The sequence below is a fragment of the Mustela nivalis genome, assembly GCF_964662115.1.
Source record: "Mustela nivalis genome assembly, chromosome: 3".
NCBI classification, from domain to species: domain Eukaryota; kingdom Metazoa; phylum Chordata; class Mammalia; order Carnivora; family Mustelidae; genus Mustela; species Mustela nivalis.
Genome location: NC_139022.1, coordinates 161,278,816 through 161,298,512, shown reverse-complemented (window position 1 = coordinate 161,298,512; position 19,697 = coordinate 161,278,816). Strand labels below are relative to the sequence as shown.

The 19,697-nt window shown below is 34.2% G+C and overlaps 1 protein-coding gene across 2 annotated transcripts in view; it reads right to left on the bottom strand.

Annotated features, from left to right (window-relative positions):
• LOC309860869 (cadherin-10) overlaps positions 1–19,697 on the bottom strand; it is a 175,001-nt gene that overhangs the window by 97,638 nt on the left and 57,666 nt on the right. For both annotated transcript variants that reach the window (XM_082723309.1, XM_082723310.1), the window contains exon 2: positions 12,292–12,647. In XM_082723309.1, the coding sequence (XP_082579435.1) occupies positions 12,292–12,522 (231 nt within the window). In that variant the 5' untranslated portion in view covers positions 12,523–12,647. The remainder of the gene's footprint in view (positions 1–12,291; positions 12,648–19,697) is intronic.

Below are 19,697 nucleotides of genomic sequence, written 5' to 3'. Positions count from 1 at the left end.
TGGGCCAAATTTTTTTGAGTCATACACAACAGTCTCTAACGCTCCATGTATAACAAACATTGCAGAAATGTCTCTTGTATCAACTTTAAAGCCAGAAGCCAGAATGATATTTTTAAAATGCAATTCATGTAATGACAGTCTTCTGCTAAAAATTGTACAAGATCTTCCCATGTCATTCAGGATGAAAGTCAGAATACCTACAAGGTCCTGTCCACACAGACGTACCTATTGCTGCTGCAACAGATTCCCACAACCTCAGTAGCTCAAAACCACACAAAGTAATTCTCCTATAGATCTGGAAATGAGAGGTTTTAAAATCCAGGTGTTGGCAGGGCTCCATTTGTACTGGAGTCTTCAGGTACTTCCTCACAGTTGCCAGATTCTGGAGGCTTTTTGCACTCCTTGGTTTGCACCTCTCCCTTCATGTTCAAAGCTCATCACCCTAACCTCAAATTCCACTGTTACACCTTTTATTTGACTTTGACCCTCTTGCCTCTTTCCATATGATTACACTGGGATCACCTGAATAAAGCAGCCTACGTTCCCAATTTCAATGTCCTTTATCTCATTATAGCTGCATAGCGTTGTTTTGCTATTTAAAATAACATATTCACAAATTTTGACAATTAAGATGTGGATATCTTTGGGGGCCATTGTTCTGTCTACCATCCTCTACAAGATCTGGGCATCTCATTACCTCTCAGTCTTCCCTTTCCAACACCTGTTTCTAGATTCTTTTGTTCCACACTCACTTTCTTGCCCTCCTCATTGAATATTCACAAAGAACCTCCTGACTGGCGTGTTTGCAAGAACTATTTCTCCTTTATGCAAAAATAAATAAATAAATATATGCATATATATATATATAATCTCCACTGATAACTGCTTAGTTCCTTTTTTAACTTCCTTCGAATCCTTTGCTCAGACATCACCTTCTCAGTGAGGAAGTACCTGACCACCACCACTTGCTATGTCTCACCCCCTACCTCACCCCTTGTTTTATCTCTTCTTTTCTGATAGCTCTTCATCTTTTAACATATTGTCAGAGTAATATATTTATTATGTTTATTTTAACTTTCCTGCATTTTCCACTAAAAATATGAGCTTCGTGACATAGTCATGTGATCTAGTGAAATAATTGGGTGCCTGTGCCACACCCATTATGGATTTGGGGATGAAGCAATCCCTAGGAAAAGAATAGATGACCTAAAGAAATTATTGGTAAAATACTTGAAAAACGTTTTCACAGAAATGAAATCTCACTATTATTTAGGAAAATGCAAGTTAAACCACTAGATTTGGGGGGAGGATTTTTTTTTAAGATTTTTATTTATTTATTTCACAGACAGAGATCACAAGTAGGCAGAGAGAGAGATGGGGAAGCAGGCTCCCTGGAGAGCAGAGAGACCATTGTGGGGCTTGATCCCAGGACCTTGGGATCATGACCTGAGCTGAAGGCAGAGGCTTTAACCTACTGAGCCACCCAGGCACCAAGGTCAGGGGGATTTCTTAAATAGCAAGTATGTATGTCTAGAGTAATGGAAACTCTCATATACTGTCAGTAAGAGTGTGTATTGGTTAAAATTTAGGAAACTAAGATGGCACCATCTGGAAAAACTAAAGCTAGACATACAGTATATAGATCAGCAACTTTACCCCTAATTATATACTCTAAACTTATTCAATATACATATGTATCAGGATGCATGTTCAGATGTTTAAAGAAGCATTGCTAGTAATATGCAAAGCTAGGAGGAAGGAACAACATCGTAGTTCCATTATTAATAGTATATCAGTAAATCCAAACATATTCACATAAAGAGATCCTCTCCTTAACAATATGGGTTAATTTATAAACTTATATGAGCAAAAGAAGAAAGACACAAAAGAATATATGAACAATGATTATACCTAATTTCAGAAATATTTAAAGCTCTATTATTCGGTTTAGGAATGGCTACATAGAAGTTCAAACTGTAAAGAAATGCAAGGCATTATTGACACTAAATGAAGCTTATAGACGCCTTTATAAGGGAGAAATGGTGTTAATAGAGCCATAGACAGGGTTTTATAAGGTTAGAAGTTTTCCATTTCCATTGACTTATATTTATTCATTAAAGTGTAGATACGTGTTTTATTTAATCTTCTGTATGGATTACACTGGAAATTTTTTTAAAAAGATCAGTTAATAAGAAGAACTTAGAAATAAAAAAAACTGACTATCTTGTCAGTAGAAAAATTGGTAAAATATATAAACACTCTTAAATAAATGGAAAATGCTTTAAACCCATGAAGAAATACTCATCCTTATTTAAAGTAAGAGAATAATGTTTTCATTTATAAGACTGAAAAAATTTAAAAATGATAATTCAGATATTTCATATAATTGTGGAAAAATAGTTACCATTGTGGTTGGTATGATAAATTGGAACATTATTGGAGAGCAATTTTGCAATACCTACAAATGTTTAAAATTTCTCAAGACTTTGCTTCAACATCTCCACTTTAAGTCATATTCCCAAAGATTTACATGCAATGTCTAAAATAAGTTCATATTATTACTAAATGATTTTTTTAAATAACTAAATGCCAGTCAAAAGGAAAATGATGATTATGACACATACACAGGAAAGAATACTATGCTGCAATTGAAGTTTTATTTTTTTAAATGAAACAAAGCATTATGTACTGAAACTGAGACTTCTCAAGTCATATTTTTATGTTAAAAAAACCTACAGTATATAGGATTCCATAAAGTACATCACCATTTATGTAAAAATATACATCATACATGTGTGTTTACATAAAATTCTATAATGTCTCTTGAAACATATACCCACTGCCAAAAAGAATCTGGTAAATGCAACTGGTTCTTAGGATGAGAGCTATAGATGTATAAGGATCATGGTGGGAGTCTTAGTTTTAACAGAATACTCTATTTTGCCCTTTAAATTTTATACAAGGTGAATGCATTACCAATTCCATACATAAATTAGATAATAAACACATGACAAAATAAGTTTGACATCTCTATGATATGGTAGAAATATCCCTGGGCACCTGGGTGGTTCAGTAGGTTTCGCAGGGTCCTGGGATCCAGGTCCACGTTGGGCTCCCTGCTCAGTGAGGAGTCTGCTTCTCCCTCTCCCTTTGCTCCTCCCCCTGCTTATGCTCTCTCTTTCTCTCTCTCAAATAAATAAATAAAATCTTATAATAAGAAAGAAAGAAAAAGGAATATCCCTGTTACATGCACAATTGTAGTTTTCTGTTGATATCATTCAGAAAACTCAGCTAACATGCTCATCATTGTCCTCCTTAAATAAGAATACACTGTTTTTGGTGAGGTAACACACATAATATTAATAACAACAAGAATGGTGTAATGAGGTGTGATAGGGGATAACATATAGTCTGGAGTCATACTTTCTGGGTTAGAACTTCAGTTCTACAAGTTTCCTGATTGGTGCCCTTAGGCAACTTATTTAGACAGTAAGGACATATTTTTCTTACTTGTAAATGAGAGAGAATATAAAACTATCTGATGAGATTATTAGAATATTAAATATTCATAAATAAAATGAATTTTATAATTATCATTATCAGGATATATCAGGACTTTTCAGATTATTATAAATTATATCATAAAACAATATGTGATAACATTTATGCCTTTTTTTTTTTTTTTTGGTTCCAGAAGTGTGTTAAATATTAGTGGCAAGAAAGGTGGGTTTTTTAAATTGTTTCATTTCTGTTGGTGATTTAAGTGAGAATACTCTTTTTGGCTGGTGATTATGATTATGTGTGATGCTGTCAGCTTCACAGATATTTTCAATTATAACTTTTAAAATTTTTTTTAAGATTCAAAGAGAGAGAATGAGCACAGAGGGAGAGTGAGTGGGAGGAACAGACTCCCTGCTGAGCACTGATCCCAATGTGGAATTTGATTCCAGAGCCCAGAGATCGTGACCCAAACAGAGGGCAGATGCTTAGCCTACTGCCCCTTCAATCCTAACTTTTAAGAAGGGAAATGAGCGCATCTGTTGTGCATATTCACACCCTCTCTTTCTGTCCACATCATAATATCTGATCTCTAGCTCTTCCTCATTTCAAAATATCTCTCACTCTTCACTTATTTTGTCTCATTGATAATATGCCTATGAGAAACCAGTATGTTGCTTTCTTCTTTCTAAGCCAAGGCTGTCTATTGGATTGCCATTCATCTCAGATCATGAGAGTAACTCTCTCCTCGGTCCATACTGTTTTTTAAGTTGCTACACTTGTCTTTTGGTTGTGTTTGCTTTACACAACAAGATTAGTCACCTGTTCCTTGGAGCTTTTTCTCTCCTTTGGCCTTTATAATAATCCTAGTCTTAGTCCTCTTCCCCACCACCCAGCTTCTCCTCCTCTGCCTCTACCTCTATGTTACTTTATTTCTTATCAAAAGTCGTGTCCTTGATCTTTATTTTATCTCTTTATTGTTTCCCTTCAATTTGACCATCAAGGATGCAGAAGCTTGGGCCATTCACAACTCACAACTCTATCCTTCTGCTCTGCTAGACTCAGAATAGTCAAACACATATGTACAAACTAAATTTGGTGCTAGATTTGATGCAGGTTTGTGACAAAATTGGTATCAAGGAAAACTGGAAAACTCAGTGGTCTCAGAGCTTTTTGGGGGCACTTGGAAGACACAACACTGAACTCAGAAGTTCACTGATGGAATTTATGCTAAACAGTAGCCAAAATGGGATATGTTCCTTGAGAAAAATGTCTATAATAGTACATGTTCTTACTTGGTAGAATTTCCTACTTGGTAAAATAATTTTAGTACTGGGCTGAGAGTTAACATCTTAATTTAAAATTCTAAATTTAATAGTTTTATATAATCTATAGACACATAAAGTATGGTTTAGCATGTGAAGTTAAAGAATTTTACCTAAAGAGGGAATCTGAAATTTACATAAAATACCCTTTGTCTCTTAAAGATTAGGGTTCTAAAGAAAGAACCAAAAGTATATATATATTATATCATATCCCAGCAAATTACTCCTCCCTTTTCTCTTTCTTTCTTTCTTTCTTTCTTTCTTTTTTTTTTTAAAGATTTACTTATTTATTTCAAAGCCAGAGAGAGAGAGTGCACATGTTGGAGGGTGGCAGAGGGAGTGAGGCAGACCCTTGCTGAGCCAGAATCCCACACACACGTGGCTTGACCAGGGACCTCAAGCTCACAACCTGAGCTGAAATGCAGAGTCAGATTCTTAACTAACTGAGCCACCCAGGAGCCTCTGCTCCCTTTTCTAAATTTAGTCTATCTACATGGAAACTTACCTGTTCATACTGTTCTTTATTTTAGCTTTTAGTCACAATTATGAGAAGCCATGGAACAGTTACCCAATTAACATCACAATAATAATAATGGCATTAGTAGTAATAATAAAACAAAATATTAAAGTTAAATAACATTCTTTAATAAAATGAATGTAAAAATGTAACTATAGTATGTGACAATTTAAGAATTCAGTTCAGAAAATTTGTTAAAGTGTCCCTTCCTTTTCATGCTTTAATAAGAAGCAACTGAGAATTTGAAGATGCGAACGTATACCCGAGTATGAGACACTGATGATCAAACATTAACATACCATCCCACTTTTTCATTTTCTTTACTGAAAAGAACATTATTCTTCAGTACAATGGGGACAAAATTTAATTGAATATATAATTATGTATTGTCTCCAAGAAAGAAAATGAAAGGGCTTTGGTAGAAATTCATAATACTATAATAATAATTTCCCCATGCTTCATGACCATTACACACGCACCTGCTACTTATAAATTACATTGAGATACTTTCTGCTGAACAGATTTATGGAGATTTAATTCATGTCTTCATCTATAGAGATTTCTCTCGTGTTTTTGCTAAAAGTAATCGACTCAATCTTCATATAATTGTCATTATAAAATAATGATGTTTCTTAAAAGTTTATATTTGAAAAATTACAGGTCAATTGTAATTTAAATTTTTATTTGAATTTGACTATTTTTATATAATAGGTAAAGTTTTTCAAAATTTATTTGACAGGCAAATTTTGAGTCATTCTGTATTATCAGCCTGTTATTGTTTTGAATAATATCTACTTGTATCTACTTACAAGTATTGCTAGACTTCACGAATTCATTGACCTAACATCACAGAAAAAAAAAAAAGATTTAGAAAATAAATCCAGAATTATCTTTTATCTAAAACATATACTAATAAGAGTAAGTTCAAGAGATATCACATAGGGAGGTAGATTTTAAAAGATGCTATGTAACTAGCTGAAGAAACAGAAAGAGAAGCAGCAGCTTCTGTGGGAACGGATTAATAAAATGGTGAGCATGAGACAGGAATATACAAAAGGAAGGCTGTGGTTGGGGAGAAGAGATCACAACATTCACAGCATTTCCGGGTTAGTAACTCAAGTGGGAAAAAAAGGAGAATGGGGCGGGTAGATTTGCCACAAATCCCTCGAGGACAGTATGGGCAGCAGAGTGTGGTAAATGTGGTTAGATGGTGGGTGTGTTTGTGTATGTGCGTGTGTGTGTGTGTTGTTTCATGAAGGTTATAAAATGAAGTCATGACGTATACATGAGTAACCTTGATATTTGAGAACACGTCATGTAAATAACTTCATGGGAAAGTGTAGTAAAAATATGTTTTCACTACTATCAGTGGGACCTTATAAATGAAAGGATGATTATGGTTATTTATATATGAGTATCTCATACTTAATTCTATTTATTGTGTTCTTTCTTTTATAACTATATTCAACATTTGACACTTGACATTTTGCTATTTTTGCTATATTTTGAAACTGCTAAAAAGGATCCTTTTTCCTATTATTTTAAATGGGAAAAACAATAACAACAGAATACTCATACAGGGCACCAAAACTCAAAACCAGTTTCCTAAAAAGTAACCAAAGACCTGTAAAATAAGAATAACGAGCTATAACGTTAATATGTAAAATACATAAACCTGTATTACCTGATCATCTGAAGGTTAATATGAATGAACATGGCTTCTCTGTGTGTTTATAAATCTTGGATATACATTCTTTTTGACAGCCTTTGTCATCTTTAAACCATCTATGTGTGGTTTTGAAGTTTTATCTTCAATGCAAGTGTATCTGGAATGCAACTCAATACCTTCCTAAATATTGCTTTGTTAATATACTTACATTTGACAATGTAAGCATATTTTCCCTATATAACTGCTGGCTGAAATATCATTGTATTGAGAGATATAAATATTGTATGCATTTTGAGAATTAAAAACCAAGAGGTGGTCTGCCTGGAAAACATTATCAATGTTTTGCAGGACATGCCTCTATTTAAAAATGCTTTTATTGCTTCTTGCTTTGGGAGTGTGCAAAAAAGTCTTAAAAACTCCACTGCATTTTTGTTTCATTTCGTGCTCTTTATGTTTCAGAGAAATAATGTCTTTATTCATCCAAAAGTCCAAATGTGTCTTCGTCAGGAAGATCTATAGCCATGTCCTCAAAGGAGTCTATGCCAATGTCTATCAACTCATTCTGATTTATTTTCTTCCAGATATTTTTTCTGTTTAAAATTACTACTATTTGTTTTATGCCTCATTCTTTCAATGGCTGCTATTAATAAGGTCCCAATAGAAAAGGACTCTCCACCAACACTTCTCCAGCCCCCATCCCACCACTGAAATCAGGTCTATATATATTGAACAGTTAAACAGTTTTCTGTTGTTGTTTTTGTTGGTTTTTAATATACAGTCTTTTTGGTCATGTATGAATTTTAAAAAAGAGTCACCTGGAATTTTTAGTTTCAAGAACAATATCATTACAATTATTAGAATATCCAACTCTCTGAAGAGAACATTCAATCCATTAAAATGTTTGCAATTCTCTGAACTCCCAGGTAGCATTAAGTTTTTCCACATACTCAATTCAGATCTGTTCACCCCAGAAAGACTGCAGTGGGGATGGTGGGGCAGCTTCTTGTCTCTGTCCTAGTCCCAACTACTCTATCTCCATTGTAACCAGGTTTGACTTATTTGTAACTATATGGCAAAAGGAACATGGTCCAATATGGTGGGCACAGTTGGTATTTCTGGTATTCTATTTAAAGTTGGGTTATTCTTTCATGGATCACATTTTTTCAGTTTTTGGAAGATCTCTCTTCTAGAAATTTCCAGTGAGCAATTTTTATGAGGCATTGTACAAAAAATAAACAGATAAATAAAAAAAAAATAGAAGTATATACCTTGACTCTCCAATCTCGACTTTTAATAACATTGATTTATGTCATGTAAATCCCAAAACTGTTTTATTTCCACTTTACTTACAAGTCCTGCAGACATAGAACATTGCGATATTTGGTACTTATTTTTCTATTCTTGGCTTTTGGGTTCTTTGCTTTACCAGAGATTAAAAGACCCCATAAAATGCTGTTAGCTTTATTATTTTCTCTTCTCTGAAAGATGGATACTTGGTGAGCAGAGAAATCTTATTTTTGCCATCATGTACTCAGTAACAGAGTAGGTGTACATGAGAAGTATGCCTTCTACATATTTATTGAAATAATGAATGCATACTTTATCCCTAGTAGGTTTGTGGAGCCCACAGGTCTACGGAGAAGGATGATTAAGAGGCTGGAGCCAAATGTGGGCCTAAGGATTAGATAGGACATGAAGGAGAGGAGACCTTGAAAGAAATCTAAGTTTCACAAAGCAAATACTCATGGCAACTCTGGAAGGAAGAAATAAAATTATAACTGAGAGTAGGTCCAGAAGCAGGAACCCAAAAAGAACTAAAATAAAAATTGAGCTGTTTAGGAAAATGTAAACAACTGGCAAACTAGGACAGGATTTCACCATCTTGTCACTATTTACGCTTCGAACTAGAAAATTCTATGGAGGTCTGTCCTGCGCATTGAAGGATTTTTCAGCAGTAACCTTGGATTCTGCCAACTAGATGCCAGTCACACCCTCCTCACCTGCCACCACCTGATGGTTTTCATTAAATCAGGAAACGTAGGCAGTTACTCTAACTACTTGTAAAGTATTATGTTTTCACTTCCGGGAGTGAATTGCCTTACTAACTATGCTGACTCAGAATCAGGTTTATTGTTACCCAAGAACATTATTAAATTTTTGGTGTTTGGGGATTTGTCTCTGTATCTGGTTTTGATTAAAAATCTAATTTTAACATGCTCTTCTCCATTTAAAAATAATTATATAAAATGCAGACAAAATTTTTGCAGTAAATAAAATTAGTATTTCTCTTAGAACTATATATCTGTTACAGCTTAAAGTAAATTCAAGACTATCTAGTTTAATGTCATTATTTATTTTATTTGAATATTTGGAAACTAGAAATTCAAAACTATTTGGCCAGGGCAACTGAATCAGACCATAAGAAGCTGTGATTATAAGTTATGCTTAAATTAATAAAAATAGTTTATAATCACAATGTTTCTCAAATATTAAGTTGGAAAACAGCAATACAACTATAGAAGGTTACAAAATGAAAGCAATATAGTACACCATGTAGATTACTTGAAGTTCAAGTTTTAAGCCCCTTGCTATGGAAGGTAAAGACAATTTTGTGATTATCTCACTGAAAATAAAAAATAAAAATATTTACAACAAATATATTTTAGTTTAACGTGCTTTTGACTGAATGATGTAGAGGAAAATTTTTGAGAGATGAACGATGAAATGCTTTGAGTTCATTTTTGGTTGGCTTGGTTTCTTAATCACTCTGAGACAAACAGTGGTACAAATGAGGTTACATCTCAGTTCCTCTGACTGTTGGTTGGTTGCCAAATTGTATATATATATATTTTAAGATTACTTATTTATTTGACAGAGAGAGAAAAAGTGTGTGCTCAAGCAGGGGGAGTAGGAAAGGGAGAAGCAGGATCCCTGCTGTGCAGGGGTCCTGATGTGGAGCTTGATCCCAGGACCCTGGGATCATGACCTACCTGAGCCTGAGCCAAAGGCATATGCTTAACTGACTGAGCCACCCAGGTGCCCCAGATTGTTTAGTATTTTAAAAAATGTTCTCTCTTTTCACATATGTGCTTTCAGTCTTGTCTTCACTCCATCATTATAATTCTTCTTTCTTCTTATTCTGAGTTCCCCAAATATTCCCCACTACAATGGGGTGTCTATCATCTTCCCATATGTCAAGTAATTAGAACATACATTACTACTACATCTAAACTAACCTAGTTAGACACTGAATCACTTAGCATTAGTATTACATTCCTACTTCAAATGTAGTAAAAACTGGCAGTGAAATTTCTGAAAGAAAGAATGAATATATAATAAATGTATTATAAGTACTGTTAGAATATTTAGGGGATTTGAATTTTTATATTCATTTTAATGTATGTTTATTAAAGTATTGTATATTGCCTTTTTAACATATACAGATCTGTATGTTTATATCTAAATTAAGTTTTTAACTTGCTTTTATCAAGCAGAGCAAGGAAGAATAAAATTTGGGTTGTGTATCAAGATGCATATATCTCAATTATTTACCAGCTTTAATTGTCCACAGGGATTTAAATTCTAGACTAGTTTTCCCCAACAAAGAGCCAAGTAGTACCATATGATTCTGGGAATTCAGTTCAGTGCAACTCACATCAATTCAACCAACTAAATGTTAAGCTCTACTCAAAGAGCTAGAGAGAAAGTGAAGTATGAAGTAAAGGTCTTTGATCTCAAGGTGTTGACATTCTTCTGGGAGAGAAGAAATGAAAGGACATAAGTCACTTGACTGTCATGTGAGAGTATATAATGTAATGGTAATTTATCAACACTTACTAAATCCTCATGAAAATGAACTGGATGATGGAAAACACATGCAAATATGCCAAGTAAGTCCTATGTTCAGGAAGAACCAAAGGAAACTATTTGATTTATAGCTTCTTTGGTCTAGATTTATGTTACTACATTTTCACATGATTTCTTTCATAAACTTAAAGTTGCCTATTGTAGCAACCATAAAATGTACCTTAATCCTCTCATTTTAGGCATCCTGTCAGATGTGACCTGTGATAAGTCTGGCTATGAGGGTCTTTCTCGTAAGATTGTCACAATGCTGGTGCTTTTCCTTCTCCTTCTAGTTAACGTAGCATTTAACCTTTAATGTCATCTTTGTCATATTGCCAGACATTTAAAAAGGACTGAAATAATTAGAACATGAAAAAATATATCCAAGTGTTTTAAAATCAATGAAAAATATTTTCAAAATGGTTTTTAAAAATAGTTTAAAAGTAGCTTTTCTTAGAGGATAAAAACTTTAAGCACAATTTTAATTATTTGAACAAAGCCATTAAAATTTAGGTTAATACAAAGTTCTCCATCATGGTAATAGTTCATACTTTTACAGTATTATTAAGTGATGTGTTAACATGTGACTATATTTGATTTCATTTTGCTAGTGTCTTTTTCTGTTTTCTTTGATATATTTTCATACGGTCCATAAAAGTAACCATGACTATGAACATGAATTCTTTCTTAAGACATTATCTAACTTCTAGGACATTCAGAGAGAGCCAAAAAAGAAAACTGAAAATGAATACAATGTAGTATATAGAAGCATCCATTGTTACTTTTCATTCCACTCCCAACCACAACTAATTTTCCTCACTAATTTTTATAATTGAATAAGATGAAAACTTGTCTCTGTGCACATATCACAGTAAGTAAGCTACTTCTACCTGCTTGTCTTCTACTGATTTTTCCTTTATGTAAATGTGCCCATAGTGACACTTGAGAAAAATAAATAACACTCATATCTGAAATAAGCTTTCTTATAAAAAAGCTATTTTGGGGTGCCTTTGGTCATACTTTTAATGACATTTGCTTTTTCATTCTGTAGAATATTAAACAATTCCTAAATGTCTTTTTTTCCTCGCTGAAATCAAGAGCAGTGTGAAATATAGTCATTTTAAATGGCTACATCGACATATAGTTTTCTCACTATCATTCATCTCTAACTACAAATTCTAAAAGTGCAATTTATACTACTTCTTTAATCCATAAAGAAATGGACAGAATTAATTCTAGCAAATGAATCACTACCTTTATCATGCTGTATTTATGTATCCCATAGTCTCTCAAATTATAATTTCTATTCTATAAACAACAATTACTTGAGGATTAGAGAATCAAATTCATGAGACTAATGATCTTAAAACCCTCAGGTTTTCCCAAGGCATAATAAAAAAAGAATTTAAATATTTGCCATTTCAATGCAGACTTACCTTGCCCACATATTGATAATCAGATCCTGTATATTCCTCCAGTAAGAAAAATTGATTCCACATCCAACCACGTTTTTGACGATGCAGAATTTTGCCATCACTCCTAGGCACCCGTGCACCTAAAATTCTTTTCTGGGGCACAGGAGTCCTTCTGAACATTATCTCTGGAGAACAGAAATGTGGCAGGCATACCCAGAGTAGAAATAGTACCAAAAATTGATATATTGTCATAGTTCACTTCTTGAAAATTTCCAACGTGGATGAAGAGAAAGCAGTCTTATTTTATTGGGTTGAATTTTACTGTGTTTCAACTGGTTTCCAACATCTCATCAACGTTTTGGACATGTTTCCAAAAGCTTCAAACAAACAAACAAATAAAAAAGTCAGTGGACAACATTTTGAATGTTACCTGTCACTTCAACCTTAAAGTGATAAAGCTTAACTAACAGCAACCAAAATATTTACTTTCCCTCTTTTATATAAAATACTGAGTAGTTTTTGGGAGATGTTACTTGTCTAGTATCATCTTAAATTTAAGAAAAGATAACGGTAAATAACTTCTTTCGAGCAAATTCTAAGGAAGGGACGTATTATGCTTTTATTTATTTTGTCTTCTGTCATAACAGTTTTCAGGAATTATAATACCTATATAAAGTAGAGATGTAGTTAATTTTGCATGCCAACTTTTTCAGAGTGTCTTCAATAGGCTCTTTATATAAATTAAAACACTGAAAAAAAATAGTGACTTAAAAAACTATAGAAAACATGCATCTGTTATGCAATGCAAGGATATTTAAATTTTTATATATTTATTTTTTTATTTTTTAGACAGGGGTGAGGGAGAAAATATGGAGGTAGAGGTAGGGGCATGTGATTTTATTTGTTTTTATTTTGCTACTGTATTTCTATTTCCTGCCTTCTTCAGGAGTTTCTTGAAACTTCCCCTCATATTCCATATACAGGAATATACTACAAGTGCTTTATTTATTGATTGGGGATATATTCTGTCTCCCTGCTATAATTGCATGGGTTGTTTTGCTGCTGCAAAAAGTGTCTTCAACAGACTCTTGCACAAAGATGATCAATAAACATTTGAATTGAATGAATGAATACACTGTAAGTTGATTCCAAAATCTAAGTACCATCCCCTTTTCTATATGGCTATACCTCTTTATTATGTATGGAAACACATATTTTGATCATAGTTATTTTATTCTTCATTTACATTATTGTCAATCCTAACAGTATTATTTTTATTTCAAAATCTTTTCTGTAGATTGTTTTTGTTTGTTTTCTGTTAAAACACATGATAAAATATTTGTTATAAAAAAGTGGTTTGGGGACCAAAAGGCTTGAATTCCTTTTCTCTAACATGGCAACATATTCTGAGGACTCCAGCATAGGCACTGACATTTATGCTCTCATATACGAAGATCTGTAAGCAATCTGTTTACTTTTTTTTGTTTTGTTTTATTAAGAAGACTTAAAGGTTAATGCAAACATGCTTTTACAAATAAGATAAATGGTGAAGCAGTGTTTCCCTTGAGTGTATTAAATGACAGTGGAGCTCTTGACAGCATGGGGAATAGTCGACAGAACAGATGTAAACTATTAAAGCAATGACATGTCATGCTACACTTTGAGTATAGAAATTATCTGATACATAAAATGATTTTACATTACAAAGCACTGGCTTTACAGAAACTTAAATTGATTGGACTCTAAGTAAGAGGAACATTTACCAAAGCAATGTCTGTCTTTTTATGTAACGGGGCATGATAGATGATATTCTCTAGAAACATACACTTTTCCTAAGAGTTAGAAGAAAGTGTGTCATTGAGACTAGCTGCTCTTTTCTGTCAAAGCTTTAACATTTATTGAAGCAACAATCATTCTCATCTCTCTTTTATTCGTTTAAAAAAAATATCTCAACAACTATACGATATACTGGTGAACATTCTTTTTTTTTTTTTTTAAGATTTTATTTATTTATTTGACAGAGAGAGATCACAAGTAGGCAGAGAGGCAGGCAGAAAGAGAGGAAGGGAAGCAGGCTCCCTGCTGAGCAGAAATCCTGATTCGGGACTCTATCCCAGGACCCTGAGATCACAACCTGAGCCGAAGGCAGCAGCTTAACCCACTGAGCCACCCACGTGCCCCTGGTGAACATTCTTAATGCAATTACAACATTATCTATAATTTTAAAAGCTTAAGCACCAATATTTTGGGGAAGGAGTAGGTGGAGAGGCTACCTATAAAAGGTGTAGGTAAATAATTAAAGCTCCACATAGGAATGGGATCTTTTTCTATCTTTGAATGCCTGAAAGGTCTATCATGAAATGGATTATTTAATAATGATTTAATATCATTAAAATATGTTTAAAATATATTATAAGTAAATATCACTTGATAAAGCCATTTCAAACAACAAGATTAAGTAAAATTTTAAAAAGCAACAGTTTTTTAAATTTTGATTATTTTGATTTATGAATTTTTTTTCTTTAGTACATTGGGCTTTGGGTCCCATATCTAAAAATTTTTGCCTAACTTACAGTCAAGAAAATTTATCTCTTATGTTCTCTTTTCAAAGTTTTATAGTTTTAGTTGCTACATTTAAGTCTATGATCCAACTTAAATCAAGTTTTGTATATGGTGTGAGATATGAATTGAAGTTCTTCATTTGGTTTATGAATATCCAGTTACCGGAGACTCCATTTGTTGAAAAGTCCCTTCTTTCTCCACTGAATCGCCTCTGTGCTTTAGTCAAAAATCAGTATGTCTACGTATGTGTGGGTCTATTTTTAAGCTCTCTAGTTCATTCCATTCCTCTATTTGCCCAACTTTATATCAATAGCACACTATCTTGATTACTGTAATTTGCTTTTTTAAAGATTTTATTTATTTTTCTGTGAAAGAGAGCACAAGCAGGGGAAGCAGCAGAGGGAGAGGGAGAAGCAGGCTCCCCAGTGACCAAGGAGCCTGATGGGGCCCTGGGATCCTGACCTGAGCCTAAGGCAGAAACTCAACTGACTGAGCCACACAGATTACTGTAATTTATAAATCTTGAAATCAGATAATGTTAGTGTTTCAAATTTGTGTGTGTACTTGTTATTTTAGTTGTTTTGCCTTTTATTTATTTTTTTTAAAAGATTTTTTTTATTTATTTGACAGAGAGAGATCACAAGTAGGCAGAGAGGCAGGCAGAGAGAGAGAGAGGAGGAAACAGGCTCCCTGCTGAGCAGAGAGCCCGATGCGGGACTCGATCCCAGGACCCTGAGATCATGACCTGAGCCGAAGGCAGAGGCTTAACCCACTGAGCCACCCAGGCGCCCTGTTTTGCCTTTTATATTTAAATTTTGTAATTACCTGAGGGCACCTGGGTGGCTCAGTCAGTTAAACAGTTGAACTGCTGTCTTTGGCTTGGGTTATCATCTTGGGGTCCTGGGATCAAGCCCCACTCTGCTCACCAGAAGTCTGCTTCTCCCTTCCCCTCTGCTCATGCCCGCACTTATGCTCACTCTCTTGCAACTAAATAAATAAAATCTTTAAAAAATCACAACTACCTTGAAATTTTTATATAAAAGCCTGTGGGGATTTTGATGGGGATTGCATTGAATCTTTAGATGAATTTGGGGAAAACGGACATCATAGCAACATGATTCTTCTGACCTATAAACCCTGTATATCTCTATATTGATGAGTTCATCTCAGTAATGTTTTCTAGATTTCAGTATATAAATATTGCTCATTTTTTGTGAAAAAATTTTTTTTGTTTTTGTTGCTATATTATTTTTATTTTTAAACCACTTTCTTGAGGTATGATTGAGATGCAAAATGTTGTACATGTTTAACATATACAACTTGATGAAGTTGAACATGATAAAATGCATTATTTAATATTGATTTAAGATCATTAAAATATGTCTAAAATATATTTTAGGGGGAAAACCCAGAAATATTTAATAACAGATCGCAAATCATAATTGATTATAGGCATATCTAGAATACACAAAGAATGCTCAAAATCCAAGAATAAAAGCACAGAGCCCAATAAATAAATTGGAAAAAAGCTGAACTGATACTTTACCTAAAAACATAGAAAACAAAAAGTACATGAAAACATATCCAACATTGTTCATTATTTAAGAAAAGCAAACTAAAATGATTAACTATTAACAAGTGTTAGTGAGGATGTGGAGAAAGTATAACTATTCTACACTACTGATGGGAATGTAAAATAGCACAATGTCCTTGGCAGACAAAGTGGTAGGTTGAATAATGGCCCCTCAAAGATAGTCACATTCTAATCCCTGGAACCTGTGAATATATTACTTTGTAAGGTGAAAGGTACTTTGCAGATGGTAGTAACTGCAAGGTTATAGAGATTCAGCAGAGTCCTCTGATTATTCAGGCGGGATCATTATAATCATAAGGATCCTTGTAAGAGAAGGCAGGAGGATCAGGGTCAAGAGCAGGAGATAAGATTAAAGAAGAGGTCAGAGTGTCTTGAGCAAGAGGGCAGTAGCCAGAATGCAGGAAGCCTAAAAGCTAAAAAAAAAAAAAAAAAAGAAAGAAAGAAACCTCTAGATTCTCCTGAGTCTCCAGATGGAGCATAATCCCTTGGACAACTTAATTTTAGACTTTAACCTCTAGATATGCAATAGATACATCAATGTTGGGGTAAGCCACTCAGTTTGTGCTAAGTTGTTATAACAGGAATAAGATTGGCAGATGCTTAAAATCATAAAAATACACCTACAGTATAATCTGGTCTGCTCCCAGATATTTATAAAAGAGGAATGACAGTATGTGCTCATCTAAAACCTGGGTGGTTCAGGTCAGTTGAGTGCACAACTTTTGGTTTTGGTTCAGGTCATGACCTCATGGGTTGTGAGATCTAACCCTCCACCCCCACCCCAGGTTGGGCTCCAAGCTCAGTGAGGAGTCCCCTCGAATATTCTCTCCCTCTGCTCCTCCCCCCCTCAAATAAATAAATAGATCTTTAAAATGTTGTATATGAAGGTATATAGAAATTTATGGATAATAGCCAAAAACCTGGAAACAAACCAAATGTTACAGGTGAATGGATAAGCAAATTATAGTATTTCCCCACAAAAGAATGTTACTTAGAAATCAAAAAGAATAATCTTTTGTTCCACAAGTAAGGAGCCTGAAGTTACCACTCCAATGTAACAACACAAAGCTGAACAGACTGAAAAATCATGTCTTCTGGATCTATGAGATCCACAGGAGGCCTCTGGGCAAACTCATACTCCTGAGATTGGAGACAGATGGATAAAGGAAACAGGACTTAACAGCAAAGACTCAAGAGCAGAAACCATTTTGGAACCAGTAATCATACAGGAAACCTGAACTGTAACACAAATTACTGGAGGCTTACTGCACACAACTCTGAAACTGAAAACCTCCAGGGCCATCTAGGGATGGGGGCAGGTCTCCTCAATATGACGAGATTTACCTGCAGCAGCTTGACCAGGTTCCTACAGTAAAATCTGAGAAAAATCCCCTATGCTTTCAACTGGAGAAGCAGAAAACATTTTGAAAAGCCTAGATCATTCTTTTCCTAACAAGGTCTGCCCTCAGGGGAAACTAGTTAACCAGAGCCTAATTTACTAGAGTATTATCAAAGTCTAATTGACCTGGGGGAAGGGAAATATATGGCTCAGTTCTATCTAGTCATCACGTTTCACCTACAGAAGGAAAAAAATGAGAAAAGTTTGTGAAGTTCACAATCCAAAGGCATAGGCTCACAGGCTCACTAAGCTAAAGTACTAACCACAAGCTATAAGTAGGCTTCCCCTGACCCTGCACGTAACCGTCGCATTACTATAGGACTATTTATAGCAGTTCCATTTCCCCGTATGTGTCCACGTATTAACAAAAATAATTATAAAGCATGCAAAAAGGCAAAGAATCACAAACTGAAGAGACATAGCAAGCATCAGAATTAGACATGGCAGAGCTGGAATTTAAAGCAACTATTATTAATATGTTAGGTGTTCTGATGCATGAAGTAGATCGCATACAAGAACAGATGGGTAATGTAAGCAGAGATAGAAATCCTAAGGACTAAAATGGAATGGAAGAGATAAAAAACACTGTACTGCAAATGAAAAAGGACTTTGATAGGCTTATTAGTAGATTGGACACGGTTGAATGTCCAAGGACATTTTTGGTAAAAACAAACAAACAAAAACCCCACCAACCACCATACAGGTAAGTGATGTTGAGAATGGGAGGGACTATGAATGTGTGGTGGCAGTGGGTATTTGAGGAATCTCTGTACCTTCATCTTAAATTTCTTAGAAACCTAAAAATACTGTAAGAAAAAAAAAAAGAACTTATAAACACACACAAAATAAAAATAAGAAATTATAGGAAACAAATTTGTCCAATGTTAATTCTTCCTTGGTATGTTCTTTAAAATAAAAATAAGAAATTATAGGAAACAAATTTGTCCAATGTTAATTCTTCCTTGGTATGTTCTTTGTAGCTACAAGCCCAGTTATTAGCATTTTCAAAATATTGCTCCTTCATTATAGATGCCACAAATAATTACTCTTCCACTAACCTGACTCAAAATACAGAGCATCTTTGACACTTTCATTAAATCAAGTATATCTCCAACATGGTCTGCCAATATACACTCTTGCTTGTTTTTTTTTCTTCCTGACTGTCAGCTCTTCCAACCCCATACTATGTGCCAGCACACTATTTATATAGTTTTTTAAAGATTTTATTTATTTATTTGACACAGAGAGAAATCTCAAGTAGGCAGAGAGGGGTTCACGGGGGGGAAGCAGGCTCCCCACAGGCTTCAGTCCCAGGACCTGGAGATCATGACCTGAGCCCAAGGCAGAGGCTTAACCCACTGAGCCACCCAGGTGCCCTGTGCCAACACACTATTTAAATTATCATTATTTCATGCAGAAAGTGTATACTATCAAACTAACAAATTTCCTTAACCTTCATCTTTATTACTTTGTAATATATCCTACAGGGTGTTAGCTAAATTAATTTTCCAAAACCCACTTCACCAAGACCCAAATCAATTAAAAATTTTTAACATGTCTAACTACCGGGCAGATAACATCTGAACTTTACAGTTCATTGTCATGTCTGGAACCAGGTGATTTTTTAAAAATATATTATATTATTATTACATTATTTCCAATTGTTTGTTTCATGTAAAGTCTGATATGTAACTTTTTACATACATAAACTACTCCCTCACTAATACATAATTCCAAATCATGTCTAGATATTTATAGTCTGTTGAATTTCCCTCACTAGTGAATTGTTACATGCATAACTGAACATTCTTGAATTAAGCAATAAATATAAAAGTTTTTCTGAACAGGTTAGATTACTTATGGTGAAAAATA